The 21,734-nt window shown below is 47.9% G+C and overlaps 1 protein-coding gene across 1 annotated transcript in view; it reads left to right on the top strand.

Annotated features, from left to right (window-relative positions):
* Positions 1 to 21,734, top strand: part of SPATA16 (spermatogenesis associated 16) — a 236,106-nt gene that overhangs the window by 162,389 nt on the left and 51,983 nt on the right. Inside the window, exons 8-9 of the mRNA XM_084842071.1 lie at positions 3,141 to 3,305; positions 11,082 to 11,165. Coding sequence (XP_084698197.1) covers positions 3,141 to 3,305; positions 11,082 to 11,165 — 249 coding nt within the window. The remainder of the gene's footprint in view (positions 1 to 3,140; positions 3,306 to 11,081; positions 11,166 to 21,734) is intronic.

Genomic DNA, 21,734 nt, shown 5'->3' with positions numbered 1-21,734 from the left:
CTTTAGATTCCCACCTTCCTTCTTTTAAACTTCCCCTTCCCAGTAACGTGGGGTTTAGGCTGGAGACATGGGGTGACTGACACTCTAGACACAGGGTTTAACCACAACAGTTTACTAGTAGGTTTAAAGCTAGCAAATCACAACTAAAAGTGATAGTTTTACAAATCACAACAGTAGACTGAGTGATACAAAAGGCCTTAAAAGAAAATAAAAGTTGCAAAACACAAGTTCCTTTACCCTAGCTGTCCTTAGACTTTTTTAGGCTGCTTCTTCCTGCTCGCTCTTCAGACTCTGCTCTCACTTCAGGCTGTGGTTGTGTCTCTCCTTACTAGCTCTCTTGCTCTCTTAGTACACCCTCCTCCCTCAAAACCAAAAGTACTGCTTCAGACTTGAAGAAATGAAACTTAAGTGGAAAAATGAAACTGACACTTAACTGGAGAAATGAAACTACTCCTTTCAGGGTTACCCCCTCCCAACAGAAAACTCCAGGCCTCTAAGCCTAATCTTTTCCCCCTTTGCCACTGTAGGCCGCAAATCTTCACATCACCCCTGTCCAATGGTCAACCCACATACTAGCCAAAGTAGATACCAAAGACCAGAGAGTAGGGATGTGCAAACCTACCCCAGTCCAGGTTCTCCGGGCACCCACCCAGCACCTGCCCCCACTTGCTGGTCCCCAGACCATGCTCAAGCCCCTCCCATGCTCAGCAAGCAGCCTGCACTCACCCTGGTAGCCTCGTCAACCTCTGCAGTGGCCATTTTTTGAAAAATAAAATGGCCATCACAAAAATATACATTTTGCGAATACGCAAATGTGTGCATTCACAAAAATGCGCATTTTTGTGTGTATGCGAATGTTCACATTTGTAAAATGCGCATTTTTGCACACATGCAAATATGTGCATTTTTGTGATTGCCATTTTATTGACAAAAATGGTGACTGCAGAGCTCAACGAGGCCACCAGGGTGAGTGCAGGCTGCTCACCGAGCACAGGCAGGGGGTAAGCAGGGGCAGGGGCTCAGCGAGCGGGGCTCGGGGGTGTGGAAAGGGTGGGTTCTGCCAGGTTACCAGATGGAATTGGGCACCCACGCCATCTCTACCAGAGAGTTTTAAGCCTGGCTTGGTGGACGCAGCCAGAGAAAAAAAGATTTTCACCTGGTGGTAGCAGAAAAGGCCACAGGAAGGGCAAAAAGGAATGGGGCACACTATTTTGCCTGTTTTCCTGTCCACACACAAAACAGGGTATTGCTGCTCCATGACAGGGGCCAAGCTGGTTGCCTGGTGCATGATTGAGAGGCAGAATCATTCCTAATAAGAGTTCTGAGATATGCTAGGGGAACCCTGCCCCTCTCTCACTTTTTCCCCATTGAGTTTCCTAGTTTATTTCAAGGTCATCCTTAGATAACAATCTCTGAGTCAACACAAACAAGCAATTCTAGGTGTTGACACCCCATCTCCTTACTGACCTTGGTTCACGCATAAGTCACAGTGGGGACTGTGAATTCTGCTCACCAGAGGCAACAACAGCCATTGTTGCTTACCAGACTGTTGACTCTGGTATGAAGGATGTGACTCAAAAACTTTGCACCTACCAGGGAGGTCCTGAAACTTTCAACTTGCTTCAACCTCTGATTAATTAATTCCCTTGAAAGTGTGGTCAAAGGAGACGCTATCCAAGGTTAGCTGAACATGTGAACAAGACCATAGCAGAAACAAGCAACTTGCATCGTTGATTGCATCAGAGGAGATACATAAATGTAAGCCCATCCCCAATGTGTTTTCAGGGTCGAGTTCAAATCCTGCCATTTGTGAGGTTTTGTTTAAATATTCTGGATTCATGTTGACTATGAAAAGGCTGTCAAGATTTATATATTACAGGATTGTTATTTTCAATCCTAACATTTCACTAAAATGGCTGCCTATTCGCTACCAGGCCAGGTTTAAGGTTAGTGTATAATGCCCTAAACAACTTGGGACCAAGATACCTGAGAGAGTGCCTTCTCCCCTATCAACCTGCCCAGTCACTGAGGTCATCAGAGGGCACACTCCTGGTGGTTCCACATGGACGTATGGTCCCATTGGAATCCACCCAGAGAAGGGCCTTCAGTGCAGTGGACCCCTTTCTATGGCACTCCCTGCCTCTGGAGGTAAGGCAGGCAGCAACACTGTGTTGTTTCTGACACCTCCTGAAAACGTCTTTATTCCAGAAAGCCTTCCTTGACTCACCAGCCAGTTTTCTCTGGTACTTTGTTTTTTAAAATATAAATATTAATATTGTGTTTTATTTCTTTTATCTTTTATTGTTCACTGCTCCAGAATCTGTTTAGATATGGAGCAGTATATAAATGCTGTAAATAAATAAAACAGCAAAAATATTATTATTATTATTATTATTATTATTAAAAAAGGAAAAAAGAGAATTATGGAAAATTCTGACAATGAGAAGAAAAATTACATTCTTCTTACCTATTTACAGTTCATCCTTACATATCTCCTCTAAGCACTGCATTTGTTATTGTTGTTTGTACTAGAGGGATTGCTTGAAATATGTGGGTATACGATGGCTTAGTTCCTGGCAGTAAGAGCTTTAAGCTACAATATGCTGGTTTCTTTTATATTCTTGGCCTTGCCCCTTTGCCTTCAGCCCCACCCACCACTGGAATGAGGCCCCTGAGAGCTTCTCTGAAATTGAATTCAGCCCTCAAGCAGAATGAGGATCTCCACCCCTGGTCTAGACCATCAAACTGTGCTTAATGTCAAATAAGGTTTGTTTGAAACAAGCCAACTTCAAATCATGGGTCACGAAGCCAGTTTGTTTCAACAAACCACAGTTAACATTGACCACAAGGGTTCAGACAACACACTAAGTTGTGGTTAATAGAAATCAAAAGTTCCAAATTCCTCCTTGCAGCCACACTGGAGAAGAAGGGCGGGGGAGTGTGTAAGCCCAAAGCTCGCCTAGGCTCATTTACATCATGCTAAACAATGGTGTAATGTGACGTCCAAATGTGGCCCAGTCCTGATTTTAGAAGGGCAAATATGTGGTGATAAGCTGCAATGTAAGCTCTCAAGGAAAGTGGTGGGAGGGCTGTATCCTGTGGCTCTAGTCTAATTCGTTTGCTTTTTGTTCTGAGCCCAGGAGACTTTCTGTGCGTGTTCGGGCGTGATAGAGAAGCTGCAGCATGCCAGCCTGCTTGGCCGCTTGCAGCGCATCAAGGAGCAGTCCCAAGTGATCAATCAAGCCATGGCTGAGCTTGCTACCATTCCCTACCTCCAAGACATCAGCCAGCAGGATGCTGAACTGGTAAGCATTCTGTTTTTTTCAATCTTTGTGTTGTCTTCGATAGACAAGGGAGTTAGCAAAGCATAAAGTTATTTTGATTTTCTCTAGGCACTTTAAAACAAAGTAGTAGCAGTAGCTCTGAAAACCTGGACACAACGTTTTGGCAGAGCAAGTGCTAAGCACAGAGAACTAGGGATGTACGAAACACTTACCTGGTTTCATCTAGGGACATCCACGGTGGGGTCGAGGTGCTCTGTCCCTCCCCCCGAAATCCTTGACGGGGGGGAGGCGATCCATTCCTCTCCCCCGGAATCCTGCCCGGCCGGCTCCACTCCGCGGCCAGGCCGCAGAGCTGCTGGCCGGGCCAACCCGCAGCGGGGCCTCCAGCCGCTGCCGGGCTGCTGCGGACTCAAATGGTGTCCTGAGTAGGGGACGCCATTTGCGTTCCTGTTTTCTCCATGTTAGGCTATGTAAATATTTACGTAGCCTATGACAGCTAAAGCGGGAATGTAAATGGCGTCCCCTACGCCATTTGCGTTCCCGCTTTAGCTGTCATAGGCTACGTAAATATTTACATAGCCTAACATGGAGAAAACAGGAACGCAAATGGCGTAGGAGATGCCATTTGCATCACTGCTTTAGCCGTGATAGGCTACGTAAATATTTACGTAGCCTATCACGGGCTACCATAGGGACGCAAATGGCGTCCCCTACTCAGGACGCCATTTGCGTCCGCAGCAGCCCAGCAGCAGCCCAGCAGCAACCGCCGCCGCCGGAGCCACCGCCGGAGCCGCAGCCAGGTAGGCTCCGTTTCGCGGGGCTTTCGCAGGGTGGTGGGGCGGGTTGCTCTGTTCCGCCATGGATTCCGGGGGGCTGAATTCACTGGAATTCGGCCCCCCTGGGATCCGTGGTGGAATTCTCTAACATCCCTACAGAGAACGCATATAAAGCATCAAAAATCATGATTTTGTTTCAAAAGGCCACCCTCCCATCTCTTTAGTGTGAGTGTGGTTTTTGGTTTTTAATGCGCTACGGAACAATGCACGTTATAAACAATGTTATTAGCATTCCATGGCATAAATTATGTCACAATTCAGGGAGCAACAAAAGGCAAACAAAAAACCCTCTAAAATCAAAGAAGGAGCTTTGTTTGTTCCACTAGCCATAACAGGAGCCCGCTAAACAGGGCAACTATTATGCTCTTTCTGAATATCATGGTAATTGAGGAAACAAACATTAAAATGTAGGAAGAGCCCTGATGGATCAGAAGACAGTCCATCTAGACCAGCACACTGTTTCCCACAAGGGCCAACCAAATGCTATCAGGAAGTCCACAAATCCCTCTGCTTGTGAAGGGGCCAGAGCTCCCTCCCCTGCTTGTGGTAGAGTGGTACACAGGACCAGCCTTAGTGATGGGTGAACTGGGCAGTGAGTTGAGGGGGTGCCAGGCTGAGCAGAGGCGAGTGCTGAGCTGTGCTGTAAGGGAGTCTAAACTATCATGGCAAGGTAAAATCTTTATGTCCAGGAAGCAATAGAGATAAGCTTGGTCAGGCAGGCCAAACAGCCTCGGTTGCAGAGTTTGTTCTAAGGAGAGAAGGAACAGGGAAGGCTTTCAGGAGGGATTCTGTGGCAGAGTAGGCAGCCTGTTCTGGTCACAGGAAGAACTCCAGGCCCACCAGGGAAAGTGAGTGAGTGAACACCACCTGAGATTTCCAGGCAAGTGCCAGTGGAGAGTAATTTTCCATGGCCATTACCACAGGGAAAGGCATAGGAGTGGTGTGAGGCCAGGCCTGAAGGGAGGAATCCTTCCTGAGTGAGTACTGGAGAAGGCCAGTAGCAGGACACAACCAGAAGACCTGGGAGACTGGGCCCCAGGAGCAGAAAGAAGCTCTGCCAGAATTTGGAGGAGGTACTCCGGAGAAGCCCAACCTAATCCCTATTCCCTTGTCCCCATGTTAAAAAAAACCCTGAAGCACATCTATCATTCTGCTTGATCCCAGGGCAAGGAGGAGCTAGAGGCAAGAATCCTCAGATGCAGTCCGTGCATGCAAGAATTCCCACATGTGGCCCCCAGCTTTGCACACATATGCATGGGTCCTTGTAGGGGGCAGCAACAGGGCCCCCAACATCACACCTGCACCAGGCCCCATAAACCCTCTGGGTGCCCTGCAAGGTAGCCGGAGGCAGAGGCATTACAGGTACTCTTTGCCCAGGGCACTCTTTATCCTAGGCCAGCCCTCGTGGCACAGCATCTGCTTTGGAATCAGAAGGTCACCCACTCGGACCCTGGCATCTCCAATTAAAAAGGGTCAGGTAGCAGATGAAGGGGAAGTCCAGTCTCTGCTTGAGAGAGCCTGGAAAGTCACAGCCAGTCGGGGCCAGCGTCAAGGGTTGGCATGGTTGGGCACCTGACAAGGACCCACAACCCAGCAGGGGCCCACTGACAAGAGTTTCTCCTCCTCCTCTTCACCATTGCAACCTGCTTGTTCACCTGCCCCTCGCTCTGGCGCAGACAACAGCGGTGGTGAAAAGGAGGAGCAGGAGATGCCATTGCCTCTATTTGCTCACTGGCTCTCTGCCTGTCAAGCAAGCACGGGGTAGCAATGATAAGAAAGAGGAGGAGGAGCAAGAACAGCTGGTGACAATGGCAGTGAGGAGGTAGACTCACTGAGGCAGGGGGCCTATTGAGGGTGTCTTGGCCAAGGGCCCTCAAAAACCTACAGCCGGCCCTGTCAGAGTAGGCAGTACTGGGTTAGATGGACCAATAGTCTGACATGGTATAACACAGCTTCCGAAAGGCTATAGCCCTCTCTTACTGTTGCTACCCAGCACCCAGTATTCAATGGCAAGCTGCTTCTGAACCTAAAGGCTCCATATAGCCATGATAACTAATAGCCATTGGCAGACCCATCTGCCATTAATTTGCCTCCCCCACTCACTCCCTTTAAAGCCACCTAAGCTAGCTGCCATATCCATGTGTTGTGACAGTGAATTCCATAACTCAGTAAGGCACAGGGTGCAATTTGTTTGCCTTGGGTTTCTAAGCTGGTTTCAGTACCATACTTAGAATGAGAAATGCTCCTAGTCCTGGGGGGGAAAAGGCAGCTCTCCAGTTTAAATATATGCTGAAACCATGAGGGCTAGTTACTTGTTGGTCATCTTCTGCACCACTCCTTCTTGCCTTGATTCTGTCTGACCTTTACACCACACACACACACACACACACACACACATACACACTGTTCACAAGTGCATCAAAAAAAATTATGGGAAAAACCCCAACTAGCAGCATCTGTGGGGCAATCTTCACAGAAACGCACTGAGAATCACTTTCAGCTTTTCTCTGCTTTTTCTTGAAATCAGTTTTGGTCTGTCAGTGGCACTCCAAGCTGAAAAAAGCGGGCTATACCCCTACCAAACAACCTACTTTCACAGTATATCACCATATCGCTAAAGCACTAAAAGTGGTATAGCAGTATAATGATTTAGTGCTATAGTGATTTAGCTATATGGCAACATAGCAGTATAGCAATTTAGTGCTATAGCGAATTAGCGATTTTGCAATTTAATGATTTGGGGATTTTGGAGGTTTAGCGTTTTAGGGCACAATCCTATCGGGATAGTGAACAGCCTCTGAAGTCAGAGGCTGCCGAGTACCCTATACAGGGTGGGCAGAGCACGGAGGGGATCCTCTGCTCTGTGCTCCAGATGCCCAGCTTTTGTGGCTAGATGGCTGTTTTTGGCTGTCTAGCCAGGGTGCTTCAGAGCAGCAGGGGAGGCTGCAGGACACATAGGAGGCTGTGTAAATCGGCTTCCTCAGTATCCTCCCACCCCTGCCCCAGGAGCACCCCCTTTTTGCCCTCTGCACACTCCATTTCCGAGAACGGAGACTGGCAAGAACCATGCCACCTATGAGGGGGTGATGGAGGGGGAGGAAGCACAGTTTCTGGCAACCTCAGTCAGAGCACTGGATCCTACCTCTGTTCCCATACACCGCAATATCCTATGACCCTCTACACAGTGTCTAGTGGCCAATTGCTGTCTTAGAGACTAAGGGAGCAATCCTAACTAGATCAGCAGCTGCCTCCAAACTCAGAGGCGACCACCTATCCAAAGCAAGGCAGGAGAAGCATGGAGGGGATTGTTCCCTCTGCGCTTCTCCTGCCCTGCTTTTTTGGCTAGACAGCCTATTGCAGCTGTCTAGCCGCGGGAGGACTGAGCGGAGAAGGAGGCTGCTGTACATCGTGCATCGTACAAGCAGTTACGCTCTTCTCACCCTGGAACGCCCCCAGTCACGCCCCTTTCCGGCCGCGCTCCTCTTGCAAAGTGGGGGGGAGTCAGTTCTCCGGGAACCTACTTCGGAGCACGGGCTCCAACGTCAGTCCCCGGAAAATGACATATCCTACGGCCGTCTAGCCGCTGTCTGGCAGCCATAGGATTGCTCCCTTAGAGACTTAGTGCTTTTGGAAAATTAGGCAGCTAAACCCAGATCACCTACTTTGGAGGGGTGGAAAAGGGAAGAAGAATGAATTACAGTGGGTGGTACAGAAGCCTGACCTGTATCTGCGCAGGATACCACAAAATGATCAGGAGACTGGAAACAAAGCCCTACGAAGAGAGACTGAAAGCACTGGGCATGTTTAGCCTTGAGAAGAGCAGACTGAGGGAAGACATGATAGCACTCCTCAAGGACTTGAAAGGTTGTCACAGGGAGAAAGGCCAGGATCTCTTCTCGATCATCCCAGAGTGCAGGACACGAAATAATGGGCTCAAGTTACAGGAAGCCAGATTCCGGCTGAACATCAGGAAAAACGTCCTGACTGTTAGAGCAATACAACAATGGAACCAATTACCTAGGGAAGTAATGGGCTCTCCCACACTGGAGGCATTCAAGACGAGGCTGGACAGCCATCTGTCAGGGATGCTCTGACTTGGATTCCTGCATTGAGCAGGGAGTTGGACTCGATGGTCATATTGGCCCCTTTCAGACCTACTATTCTATGAAAATGGTGGGAAAGCACAACAGTGGGGGAAAACAAGGACCCACCCCTTGACCAAGGTCACAGTCAGGTGAAAGACACACCCCTGGGCATGCCCATCATGCCAGATTAAATCTGGAGGGAAGAGGCACACAACAGCTGAACTGCATGGGAGCCACTTTAAGGGGGGAAACTGACTAAAAGTACTCTACGAAAATGCGCCTTTTCCAGAGGGAATCTGCAAGGTTGCTGCAGATTGACAACAACATCATGTGTCATAAATGACCCCAAACTGCTCCCCCCACAGCATTAAATCTGTGGTGTAGATTGGCCCTAGTGTGGGGATGAAGGCAGAAACTAGGAAGTAAATGGGAAGCAGGACATGATCTGGCTTTTTCTCAGCCTTCCCTGAGAAAGCATAGACTTTCCAGGAGATATGTGAGTTCCTTGCTCCATCCTCCTTTTTGACTGGATAAGGAGACTAAGGGTGCAGATCTGTGCATGGCTGACTGGGGAATGCTGGGAGTTGAAGGAATTTTTTCTGTCTAAATATGCATAGGATTGTACCCTAAATGTCCTCAGCACAATGCAGCTATGCAATGGAACTGTGTCTTACATATCATGTCCACTACCCTGAAAAAGAGCTGAGCCCTTGCACGTAGCTCATGTCTGATCTGCAGCTCAGCTTTTGCAGACTCTGTTTTGCTCATTAGAACTTAAAGTACCATAACGATGTGGGGGGTTAAAGTGACTTGAGTCCAGATGGTGCTGCCACCCAGCAACCACTGGTGATTGGGAGAAAGAGGGTAGAGTCCCATGGCCCCCAGGAGGGCTGGATTTGACCCCTGGGCTTGAGGTTCCCCACCCCTGATTGAGTCTGTAACCATGTACCTGGCATCCTCCAGCCTCAGCATTTCTGGTAAGCTCAAATCCTCATATGAGAGGCCTCCAGAAGCAGCTGGTTTTGCAACAAGGAGTTATCCCAAGGAAGGGCATGCTTCTTCTTACTATGACCTCAGGGGCATCTAGGGAGTCTGCAACAAAAAGATTCCCGGAAGACCCTCAGTAAATGTAATGGCCCTCCTGCCATAAGACGCAATCCAGTGCTCAGCTTCCAATTGATGCAATGGGTAATTTTAAACGTGTATGCATCTAAATTAATTACTATATGCAAATGAGCAGTGGCTGGTGTTTCTCCTCTGGGACGGGTGGCAGCCCAAGTCATACATCACAGCTTAAGCACATGCTGTGAAAACATTACTTAAAAACCCGCTCTCCCAGCTGCAAACGTCACCTTCCAGAAAGCGCAGTGACCTTCTCAAGGGTAGAATTCCGGCAGATCTCTGGAGTGTTTGCAATGCTTTCAGTCTTTTCTTTATCAAACCTGGCAGCACCAGAAGCCCTGACTGAATATTCAGCAATGACTAAACTCATCTTTCTTAGGGCACAGCTAGATGTGGTGCAGCAGGAGGTCCATGATCAGAATCTCCTGCAGTTTGGTTTTGGGGTTGATAGCAGCCACAAGTGGAGGGCTGAATTAGACTGCAGAGAACAGTAGGGGAGGGAGGGAGAGTGTATCTCTTTCCTGTATTCCGTTTCCCCAGTGTAAAGCTTGTGTTTGCCCCGTGGGGGAACTAGGGATGTACGGATTGTATAAAATCAATTCCATCTGTGTTTCGTGGATTGTTAGGCGTCTTTCATTCTGTTGTCTGCCCATTGACAGAATCTGTTGTTTTCTGTTTCCTAATTTGTGCAAATGCGCATTAGCACAAATGCACACATATGAAAATGTGCCAATTGCCCCAAAAGGCACATTTTCACACTTTCGCCTATGGGGGAAATGCGCATTTGGTCAGGGTTTTTTTATTTTGCATATTTCCCTACGATCAAATTTGTGCAAAATTCAGGAAACCAATCTGCAAGTCTGCAGAATCTGCCCAACAGGGGAAAGGCCAGTCCGCTACGGAATCCACTGGTCAGATTCATAAAAATCCAAACTCATTTGGTTCCATTGTGGATTTCTCCAACATCCCTAGGGGGAACACATACAGTAAAAAACAGCAGTGCAAATAACAGCAGTGGTGGGAATGGCAGAGGGAAAGGGTCCAGTCTCATTGTCCACCACACAGCTGCTGCTGACTCTTTTAAAACTGAGAGAGAGACATCATGCCTAGTTACACCCACTGAATGACTGGATCATTCTTTCCAATCACATTGAATGGATGCTTCTTCCATATGTGTATAACCTTCTATCACAGAGTGCATTTTTAATTGTTTAATGGTTTTTATGAATCATGTAGAGTGAGCCTAAGGGTCTGAAAGGAATATCATTATTTTTTTATTTGTTTTAATGGACACCAGCCAGCCAGTTACACACTTCTGCTTCCCTGTCGATTTCAGTGGAAGAAATTTACTCGGGCAATCAATTCTCATTGTGAAATTAATGGGAAAATGCATCTAACTTCATCATATTTATGTTCTATAGTCATGTTCTATGTTTATAAAATACAATAGTTATGAACCTGCTTGTTACAAAGCAAAAACCTCCTATGCTAAAAACCCACATTCTAAAGTACACATTTTCCAATGGAGGCTTCCTTATTGTTGGGCATTATACGTCCCACAATAACACAAGGCCAAGGTGGATGAGACCAAAAAAGAAAAAAAGAAAGAAGTGATGGTGGTGCTCATTGTGTGAAAGATGAGCAATAAAATCATCAGCGTACAAATGATTTTTTAATTAGGTTTTAATCTGTGTATTTAGAGAAGTTATTTCTGTGTGAATTCCATTCCGATAATTTTTATCTTGGTGTCACAGCTGCAGTCACTAATGGCAGATGCCATGGACACCCTCGAAGGAAGGAAAAGTGATAAAGAACGTGTCTGGAATAAAATTCAAAAGGTAAAAAAAAAAGTCATTGCTGAAGACTCAGCATATATCACAGTTGCTGGGAAGTAAAGGTCTATCTCGGGGGTCAAATTTGTTCTGAAGTTTCTGAAAAAGTTGGTCACATCACTATCTGGAAGTTGTGCCTTGGCAAATTCATGCCCAAACTTCTCACCTTGAAAAGGGTTCAGTTCCTAGCACTGATATGCTTTCAACTAGTTCCCACCACCACCACCACCACCACCACCACCCTTCCTGTGCAATCTGCCAAGGTGGAACAGAAAAGATGCTAGGAATTATTGATGAAAATGTACGCAGAACTGTACTGAGCAAACTGCAATAGTGACAGTACCATATATATGTACATATAGACATGCATCTGCACCACACACACACACACACACACCAAGCATGCAAGGAGCAAAGGCACATTGTGATAGTGCCTGCATTCAAGTCAAGAACAAACAAACAAACAAACCTATCCTCCCCCCAGGCTCCTGTGCCACTGCTGCAAGGGGTAGATTGGAAGCTTCCACTCCCCTTTTACATTAACCACTGTTGAACATGGTCTCCAAACCCTAAACTGTGATTAATCTTTACTGTGGTTAGTGGGGGGAAGTCAGTTTCATAAACTATGGGCAATATCTAGCACAATGGAATGCTAGTGCTTCTAAAACCAACTGGATATGAACCGAAAGGCTTGCTTCCAAAACAGAACAGGTCAACAAAGCTAGCAGAAAGGAGCTCCGCTAACCTGGCCCATTCCATTTTGGCTCTTTTCCGGGGTTGCTGTAGGAAGCAGTAGCCTCACGTTGCACTAGCACAACACGGGCGCAACGCACACAGCAGAGGCGCAGTGGCAGTGTTGGATACTGCCGTATGGTTTGAGGTTGACTTGATTCCATTAACCATAGTTAAGATTAGCCACCATCTGTCTGGGTTCAGATGACACAGTAAACTGTAGTTAATTTAAAGCAGAAGCGGGGGGAAAGAGTGTGGGAGTCCTGGGAAAGGCTAGGCTCAGTCTCACAACGTTAAACTATGGTTTAACATTTACATCCAAACCAACCCACTGAGTAATGCAAAAGGAAAAACACATTGGTCCTGCATAATGGAGTGTGAATATTTTGGCTTCCTGGAAAAATAGCAGTAACTAGTTGAAAGTCCTCAAAGGAGAGGTTTTCTTTAAAGTGTTCAGACTTTTTTCCCTATCAATTTCTATACTTTACCTAAAAATATTTTAATGTAAGTTGCAGGTGCATATTTAGAAATACAAGAGGGGGGGGTTGTATGGTTCACATGGCATGCTCTTGGGAAAAGGTGTCTTTGTTGTTGTTCAGTCGTTCAGTCGTGTCCAGCTCTTCGTGACCCCATGGACCATAGCACGCCAGGCCTTCCTGTCCTGTGCTCTCTCCCGGAGCGTGCTCAAGTCCATATTCATTGCATCAGTGATGCTATCTAGCCATCTCATGCCCTGGATTTGTTTCTATAATATTTACAGTGGCCCAAAGGAGATACCCAGGTACTCAGTGTAGCACCAATCTAGGTTGGAGAGTTGGGGGCAGGGGGGAGTTGCCATCATCCACAAGGATTCTATCTCCTTCACAAGGAAAGCCATCCATCCTAGCACCAGTTTTGAAGGTCTGTACTTTGTGTTGGGCCAAAGAGACAGAACAGGTATGCTGCTGGTGTACCACCCACCCTGCCTGAGCTGGTTGAGGTGGTCTTGGTGCTGGAGAACCCTAGGACTGTGGTTTTGGAGGACTTCAACATCCACACTGAGACTAACCTGACAGGACATACCCTGGACCTGCTTTTTGCTGTTGGGTGGAAGAAGGGTGATCTGGTTGTGGGGGCAGGAGGTCAACCACCCCATTGTCATGGTCACATCATTTCCTTGTGAAGTTTGGTTTGGCAGTAGCTGATCCGCCCTGCAGAGGTTGAGGACCAGTTAAGATGGTGCACCCCAGAGACTTATGGAATCTGATAGATTCCTGAACGCTCTGGGGGATTTTCCAGCTGATAGGGCTGGCGATTTGAGCCCTTGGTCTCACTATGGAATGGTGATATGGGAAAGGCCATCGATAAAATAGCTCCCAAGCACCCCACTCCAGTGCTGTGGAGCCCATAATTCACCTTGGTTTACAGAAGATCTACAGGCAATGAAACAGGCCGGACAACGGCTAGAGTGCAGGTAGCACAGGTCTCGGAGTGAGTACAATCAAAGATTAGCAAAGACTCTTCATTGTGCCTATTATGTGGCAATGAGGATGGCAAAAAAATCTTATTACACCTCTATTATTTCATCCTCAAAATGTCACCCAGCAGTAATGTTCTGAGTGGTGAAGAACCTGTTGGGATCTGGCTCAGGCTCAAGGAAACTGGGATTGGAACCCTCAATCATTTGCTGTGATAAATTTACTAGGCACTTCGAGGAGAGTGCGTAGCAAAGTCACGCGTATTTGCTCAGAACTTGACGCCACAGTTATCACAGAGTCTGGGGAGGTGTCCAGTGTTCCGTCTGGTTGTGTTTCCTGGGATCAGTTTCAGTTGTTGCAGCCTGATGATGTGGACAAGACGCTTGAATCAGTCCGTCCCACCACATGTAAGCTTGACCTTTGCCCATCTTGGCTAATACAATCTAGCAGAGGTGGATTGGCTGGGAGGGTCCAGGGAGTGGTAAATGCTTCGCTTTGTTGGGGGGTGATTCCTGCCACCTTGAAAGAGGCTGTAGTGCGCCTTCTCCTGAAGAGGCCCTCCCTGGACCCAGAGGTGTGTGAAAACTATTGCCCCATCGCTAATATCCTGTTTTGAGGCAAGGTGCTTAAGAGTGTGCTGGCTGGGCAGCTTCAGATGTTCTTCGAGGAAACTGATTATCTGGACCCATTTCAGTCTGGTTTCAGGCCAGGGTATGGCACTGAAATGGCCTTGGTTGCCCTGACAGATGACCTACTCTGGATGAAAGACACTGGGAGTGCTACCCCGTTGATCTTCCTGGATTTCTCTGTGGCTTTTGATACCATTGATCATGGTATCTTACTGGATCGGCTCTGTGGGATGGGAATTGGGGGCACTGTGCCACAGTGGTACCACTCCTACCTGCAGGGCCAATTCCAGAATGGTATTGCGGGATTCCTCTTGTACCCCATGGCTATTAAGCTGTGGGATGCCACAGGGTTCTGTTCTATCCCCCATGCTGTTCAACGTCTATATGAAGCCGTTGGGTGAGGGCACTAGGAGTTTGAGGGTGGGGTGTCACCAGTGTGCTGATGATTCTCAGCTCTACTTCTCCTTGTTGTCGGAGTCAGCTGGAGCGATGAAGGTGCTAGACCAGTGCCTGGAGGCTGTAATGGGCTGGATGAGGGCCAATAAACTGAAGCTGAATCCTGACAAGACAGAAGCTCTGTGGTTGTTCATAAGTCTGGGAATTTGGTTAGTGACCTGTCTTGGATAGGGTTGCATTCCCCCTGAAGGAGCAGGTGCATAGCTTCAGAGTACTCCTAGATCCATCCCTGTCACTGGAGCCCCAGGTGGACTCTGTGGCCCAGAGTACTTGGGGCCAGCTTTGGCTGATCTGCCAGCTATGGCCTTTCCTGGACAAGGATAACCTAGCCACAAAGAGTGCTTATCAAGGGGATCTTCTCAACCTGGGGAGAGGTAACAAGCGGGGTACCGCAGGGCTCAGTTCAACATTTTTATTAATGACTTGGAGGAGGAGGTGCAAGGAATGCTGATAAAATTTGCAGATGACACAGAAGTGGGTGGGATAGCTAATACCTTGGAAGACAGAAACAAAATTCAAAGTGATCTTGATAGACTGGAGCACTGGGCAGAAAACAACAGAATGACATTTAATAGGGATAAATGCCAAGTTCTGCACCTAGGAAAAAGAAACCAAATGCACAGTTACAAGATGGGGGATATGTGGCTCAACAACACTACAAGCAAGAAGGATCTTGGAATAGTTGTAGATCACAAGCTGAATATGAGCCAACAATGTGATGTGGCTGCAAAAAAGGCAAATGCTCTTTTGGGCTGCATTAATAGAAGCATAGCTTCCAAATCCCAGGAAGTACTAGTTCCCCTCTACTCAGCACAGGTTAGGCCTCATCTCGAGTACTGTGTCCAGGTCTGGGCACCGCACTTTAAGAAGGATGCAGACAAGCTGGAGAGGGTTCAGAGGAGTGCTACAAAGATGATCAGGAGACTGGAAACAAAGCTCTAAGAAGAGAGATTGAAAGAACTGGGCATGTTTAGCCTTGAGAAGAGAAGACTGAGGGGAGATATGATAGTGCTCTTCAAGTACTTGAAAGGTTGTCAGAGAGGAAGGCCAGGATCTCTTCTCAATCATCCCAGGAAGCAGGACATGGAATAATGGGCTAAAGTGACAACTAGCCAGATTCCAGCTGAACATCAGGAAAAACATCCTGACTGTTAGAGCAATATGACAATGGAACCAATTAGGTAGTGGGCTCTCCCACACTGGCGGCATTCAAGATGAGGCTGGACAGCCATCTGTCAGGGATGCTCTGACTTGGATTCCTGCATTGAGCAGGGGGTTGGACTCAATAGTCTTATAGGACCCTTCCAACCCTACTATTCTATGATTCTATAATATTCTATGATTTAATAGTGCATGTGCCGGTAGCTTCCCGATTAGTCTACTGCAATGCACTTTACGTGGGGATGCCCTTGAAGATGACTCAGAAGTTGCAGCTAGTGCAAAATGCAGGAGCTAGACTGTTGACTGGAACATCTCACAAAGTTCACATAACACCAGTCTTAAAGGAATTGCACTGGCTGCCAAAAAGTTTCTGGTCTGAATTCAAGGTGCTAGTGATGACATTTAAAGCCCTAAGCAGCTTGGGACCTCGATAGTTGAGGGAGCGCCTCCCCCTATATATGCCTGCCAGAGGATTGAGATCTGTTGGAAGATCCCTCCTCTGTGTCCCACCAGTGCAAGATGTACACAATGGCGGGATGTGGGAGAGGGCTTCTCTGCTGTGGCACCCTGGTTGTGAAATGCCCTCCCCTTGGAGGCCCAATTGGCACAGACACTGCTTTCATTTTGGTGCCAAGTTAAAATATACTTTTTACCAAAGCCTTTGAGGGCTAATTGGATTCCCTGACTTTGTCCACTGTTTTAACGGTTCTATTGTTTTTAGATTTTAAATTGGTATTAGTATTGGTACTAGCTTAATGATTTAGTACGTTTTTAGGGATTTAAATTATTTATTATTTAACACCATTTAAATTGTTTTTATCTGTATGCTGCCCTGAGATCCTAATGATATAGGGCAGGATACTGTGTCTCACTGTGCAAAACGCCCTGCTTCCTCTGCATATGACTCACTGTGCATCATCTCCGACTGCCTCTAAATATGTCTCACAGGGCAACACGTCCCACTTCCCCTGCATATGTGTCACTCTGCATCACATCCCACTTCCCCTGCATATATCTCACTGGGCAACACATCCCACTTCCTCTGCATATATCTCACTGGCCAACACATCCCACATCCCCTGCATATGTCTCACTGGTCAACACGTCCCACTTCCGCTGCATATGTCTCACTGTGCATCACGTCCCACTTCCTCTGAATATGTCTCACTGGGCAACACGTCCCACTTCCTCTGCATATGTCTCACTGGGCATCACATCCCACTTCCTCTGCATATGTCTCACTGGGCAACATGTCCCACTTCCTCTGCATATGTCTCACTGTGCATCACGTCCCACGTCCTCTACATATGTCTCACTGGGCAACACATCCCACTTCCTCTGCACATGTCTCACTGTGCAACACGTCCCACTTCCTCCACATATGTCTAACTGTGCATCACGTCCCACTTCCTCTGCATATGTCTCACTGTGCATCACGTCACACTTCCTCTGCATAAGTCTCACTGTACATCACGTCCCAATTGGGCAACATGTCCCATTCCTCTGCATATGTCCCACTTCCTCTGCATATGTCTCACTGGGCAACACATCCCACTTCCTCTGCATAAGTTTCACTGTGCATCACATCCCACTTCCTCTGTATATGTGTCACTGTGCATCACGTCCCAATTGGGCAACATGTCCCACTTCCTCTGCATATGTTCCACTTCCTCTGGATATGTCTCACTAGGCAACACATCCCACTTCCTCTGCATAAGTCTCACTGTGCATCACGTCCCACTTCCTCTGCATATCTGTCACTGTGCATAATGTCCCAATTGAGCAACAAGTCCCACTTCCTCTGCATATGTCCCACTTCCTCTGCATATGTCTCACTGGGCAACACGTCCCACTTCCTCTGCATGTGTCTCACTGTGCATCACATCCCACTTCCTCTGCATATGTCTCACTGTGCATCACGTCCCACTTCCATGGCAAATGTCTGACTGCATCACATCCCACTTCCTCCGCATATGTCTAATTGTGCATCATATCCCACTTCCTCTGTATACGTCTCATTGGGCAACACGTCCCACTTCCTCTGCATAAGTCTCACTGGGCAACACGTCCCACTTCCTCTGCACATTTCTCATTGGGCAACATGTCCCACTTCCTCTACATAATTCTCACTGGCAACACGTCCCACTTTCTATGCATAAGTGTCACTGGGCAACACGTCCCACTTCCTCTGCACATTTCTCACTGGGCAACACATTCCACTTCCTCTGCATATGTCTCACTGGGCAACACATCCCACTTCCTCTGTATATGTCTCACTGGGCAACACATCCCACTTCCTCTGTATATGTCTCACTGTGCATCACGTCCCACTTCCTCTGCATAAGGCTCACTGGGCAACACATCACACTTCCTCTGCACATTTCTCACTGGGGAACATGTCCCACTTCCTCTGCATATGTCTCACTGTGCATCACGTCCCACTTCCTCTGCATATCTGTCACTGTGCATAATGTCCCAATTGAGCAACAAGTCCCACTTCCTCTGCATATGTCCCACTTCCTCTGCATATGTGTCACTCTGCATCACATCCCACTTCCTCTGCATATGTCTCACTGGGCAACACGTCCCACTTCCTCTGCATGTGTCTCACTGTGCATCACATCCCACTTCCTCTGCATATGTCTCACTGTGCATCACGTCCCACTTCCATGGCAAATGTCTGACTGCATCACGTCCCACTTCCTCCGCATATGTCTAATTGTGCATCATATCCCACTTCCTCTGTATAAGTCTCATTGGGCAACACGTCCCACTTCCTCTGCATAAGTCTCACTGGGCAACACGTCCCACTTCCTCTGCACATTTCTCATTGGGCAACATGTCCCACTTCCTCTACATAATTCTCACTGGCAACACGTCCCACTTTCTATGCATAAGTGTCACTGGGCAACACGTCCCACTTCCTCTGCACATTTCTCACTGGGCAACACATTCCACTTCCTCTGCATATGTCTCACTGGGCAACACATCCCACTTCCTCTGTATATGTCTCACTGGGCAACACATCCCACTTCCTCTGTATATGTCTCACTGTGCATCACGTCCCACTTCCTCTGCATAAGGCTCACTGGGCAACACATCACACTTCCTCTGCACATTTCTCACTGGGGAACATGTCCCACTTCCTCTGCACATTTCTCACTGGGCAACACGTCCCACTTCCCCAGCATATGTGTCACTGTGCATCACATCCCACTTCCTCTGCATATGTCTCACTGGGCAACACGTCCCACTTCCTCTGCATATGTCTCACTGGCCAACACATCCCACATGCTCTGCATATGTCTCACTGGGCAACACGTCCCACTTCCTCTGCATATGTCTCACTAGGCAACATGTCCCACTTCCTCTGCATATGTCTCACTAGGCAACATGTCCCACTTCCTCTGCATATGTCTCACTGTGCATCACGTCACACGTCCTGTACATATGTCTCACTGGGCAACACATCCAACTTCCTCTGCACATGTCTCACTGGGCAACACGTCCCACTTCCTACACATACGTCTAACTGTGCATCACATCCCACTTCCTCTGCACATGTCTCACTGTGCATCACATCCCACTTCCTCTGCATAAGTCTCACTGTGCATCACATCCAAATTGGGCAACATGTCCCACTTCCTCTGCATATGTCCCTCTTCCTCTGCATATGTCTCACTGGGCAACACATCCAACTTCCTCTGCATAAGATTCACTGTGCATCACGTCCCACTTCGTCTGCATGTGTGTCACTGTGCATCACGTCCCAATTGGGCAACATGTCCCACTTCCTCTGCATATGTCCCACTTCCTCTAGATATGTCTCACTGGGCAACATATCCCAATTACTCTGCATAAGTCTCACTGTGCATCACGTCCCACTTCCTCTGCATATCTGTCACTGTGCATCACATCCCAATTGAGCAAAAAGTCCCACTTGCTCTGCATAATTCCCACTTGCTCTGCAGAAGACTCACTGTGCATCACATCCCACTTCATCTGCATAAGTCTCACTGGGCAATACATCCCACTTCCTCTGCATATGTCTCACTGTGCATCACATCCCACTTCCTCCGCATATGTCTCACTGTGCATCATATCCCACTTCCACTGCATAAGTCTCACTGTGCATCACGTCCCACTTCATCTGCATAAGTCTCACTGTGCATCATCTCCGACTGCCTCTAAATATGTCTCACAGGGCAACACGTCCCACTTCCCCTGCATATGTGTCACTCTGCATCACATCCCACTTCCCCTGCATATATCTCACTGGGCAACACATCCCACTTCCTCTGCATATATCTCACTGGCCAACACATCCCACATCCCCTGCATATGTCTCACTGGTCAACACGTCCCACTTCCGCTGCATATGTCTCACTGTGCATCACGTCCCACTTCCTCTGAATATGTCTCACTGGGCAACACGTCCCACTTCCTCTGCATATGTCTCACTGGGCATCACATCCCACTTCCTCTGCATATGTCTCACTGGGCAACATGTCCCACTTCCTCTGCATATGTCTCACTGTGCATCACGTCCCACGTCCTCTACATATGTCTCACTGGGCAACACATCCCACTTCCTCTGCACATGTCTCACTGTGCAACACGTCCCACTTCCTCCACATATGTCTAACTGTGCATCACGTCCCACTTCCTCTGCATATGTCTCACTGTGCATCACGTCACACTTCCTCTGCATAAGTCTCACTGTACATCACGTCCCAATTGGGCAACATGTCCCATTCCTCTGCATATGTCCCACTTCCTCTGCATATGTCTCACTGGGCAACACATCCCACTTCCTCTGCATAAGTTTCACTGTGCATCACATCCCACTTCCTCTGTATATGTGTCACTGTGCATCACGTCCCAATTGGGCAACATGTCCCACTTCCTCTGCATATGTTCCACTTCCTCTGCATATGTCTCACTGGGAAACACATCCCACTTCCTCTGCATAAGTCTCACTGTGCATCACGTCCCACTTCCTCTGCATATCTGTCACTGTGCATAATGTCCCAATTGAGCAACAAGTCCCACTTCCTCTGCATATGTCCCACTTCCTCTGCATATGTCTCACTGGGCAACACGTCCCACTTCCTCTGCATGTGTCTCACTGTGCATCACATCCCACTTCCTCTGCATATGTCTCACTGTGCATCACGTCCCACTTCCATGGCAAATGTCTGACTGCATCACGTCCCACTTCCTCCGCATATGTCTAATTGTGCATCATATCCCACTTCCTCTGTATAAGTCTCATTGGGCAACACGTCCCACTTCCTCTGCATAAGTCTCACTGGGCAACACGTCCCACTTCCTCTGCACATTTCTCATTGGGCAACATGTCCCACTTCCTCTACATAATTCTCACTGGCAACACGTCCCACTTTCTATGCATAAGTGTCACTGGGCAACACGTCCCACTTCCTCTGCACATTTCTCACTGGGCAACACATTCCACTTCCTCTGCATATGTCTCACTGGGCAACACATCCCACTTCCTCTGTATATGTCTCACTGGGCAACGCATCCCACTTCCTCTGTATATGTCTCACTGTGCATCACGTCCCACTTCCTCTGCATAAGGCTCACTGGGCAACACATCACACTTCCTCTGCACATTTCTCACTGGGGAACATGTCCCACTTCCTCTGCACATTTCTCACTGGGCAACACGTCCCACTTCCCCAGCATATGTGTCACTGTGCATCACATCCCACTTCCTCTGCATATGTCTCACTGGGCAACACGTCCCACTTCCTCTGCATATGTCTCACTGGCCAACACATCCCACATGCTCTGCATATGTCTCACTGGGCAACACGTCCCACTTCCTCTGCATATGTCTCACTAGGCAACATGTCCCACTTCCTCTGCATATGTCTCACTAGGCAACATGTCCCACTTCCTCTGCATATGTCTCACTGTGCATCACGTCACACGTCCTGTACATATGTCTCACTGGGCAACACATCCAACTTCCTCTGCATATGTCTCACTGGGCAACACATCCCACTTCCTCTGTATATGTCTCACTGGGCAACACATCCCACTTCCTCTGTATATGTCTCACTGTGCATCACGTCCCACTTCCTCTGCATAAGGCTCACTGGGCAACACATCAC

This window comes from Heloderma suspectum, chromosome 3 (assembly GCF_057233095.1).
Source record: "Heloderma suspectum isolate Gila_16-S chromosome 3, 16-S_ref, whole genome shotgun sequence".
Classification (NCBI taxonomy): Eukaryota; Metazoa; Chordata; class Lepidosauria; order Squamata; family Helodermatidae; genus Heloderma; species Heloderma suspectum.
The sequence above is the reverse complement of the archived record's forward strand: the minus strand, read 5'-3'. Positions and strand labels throughout refer to the sequence as shown.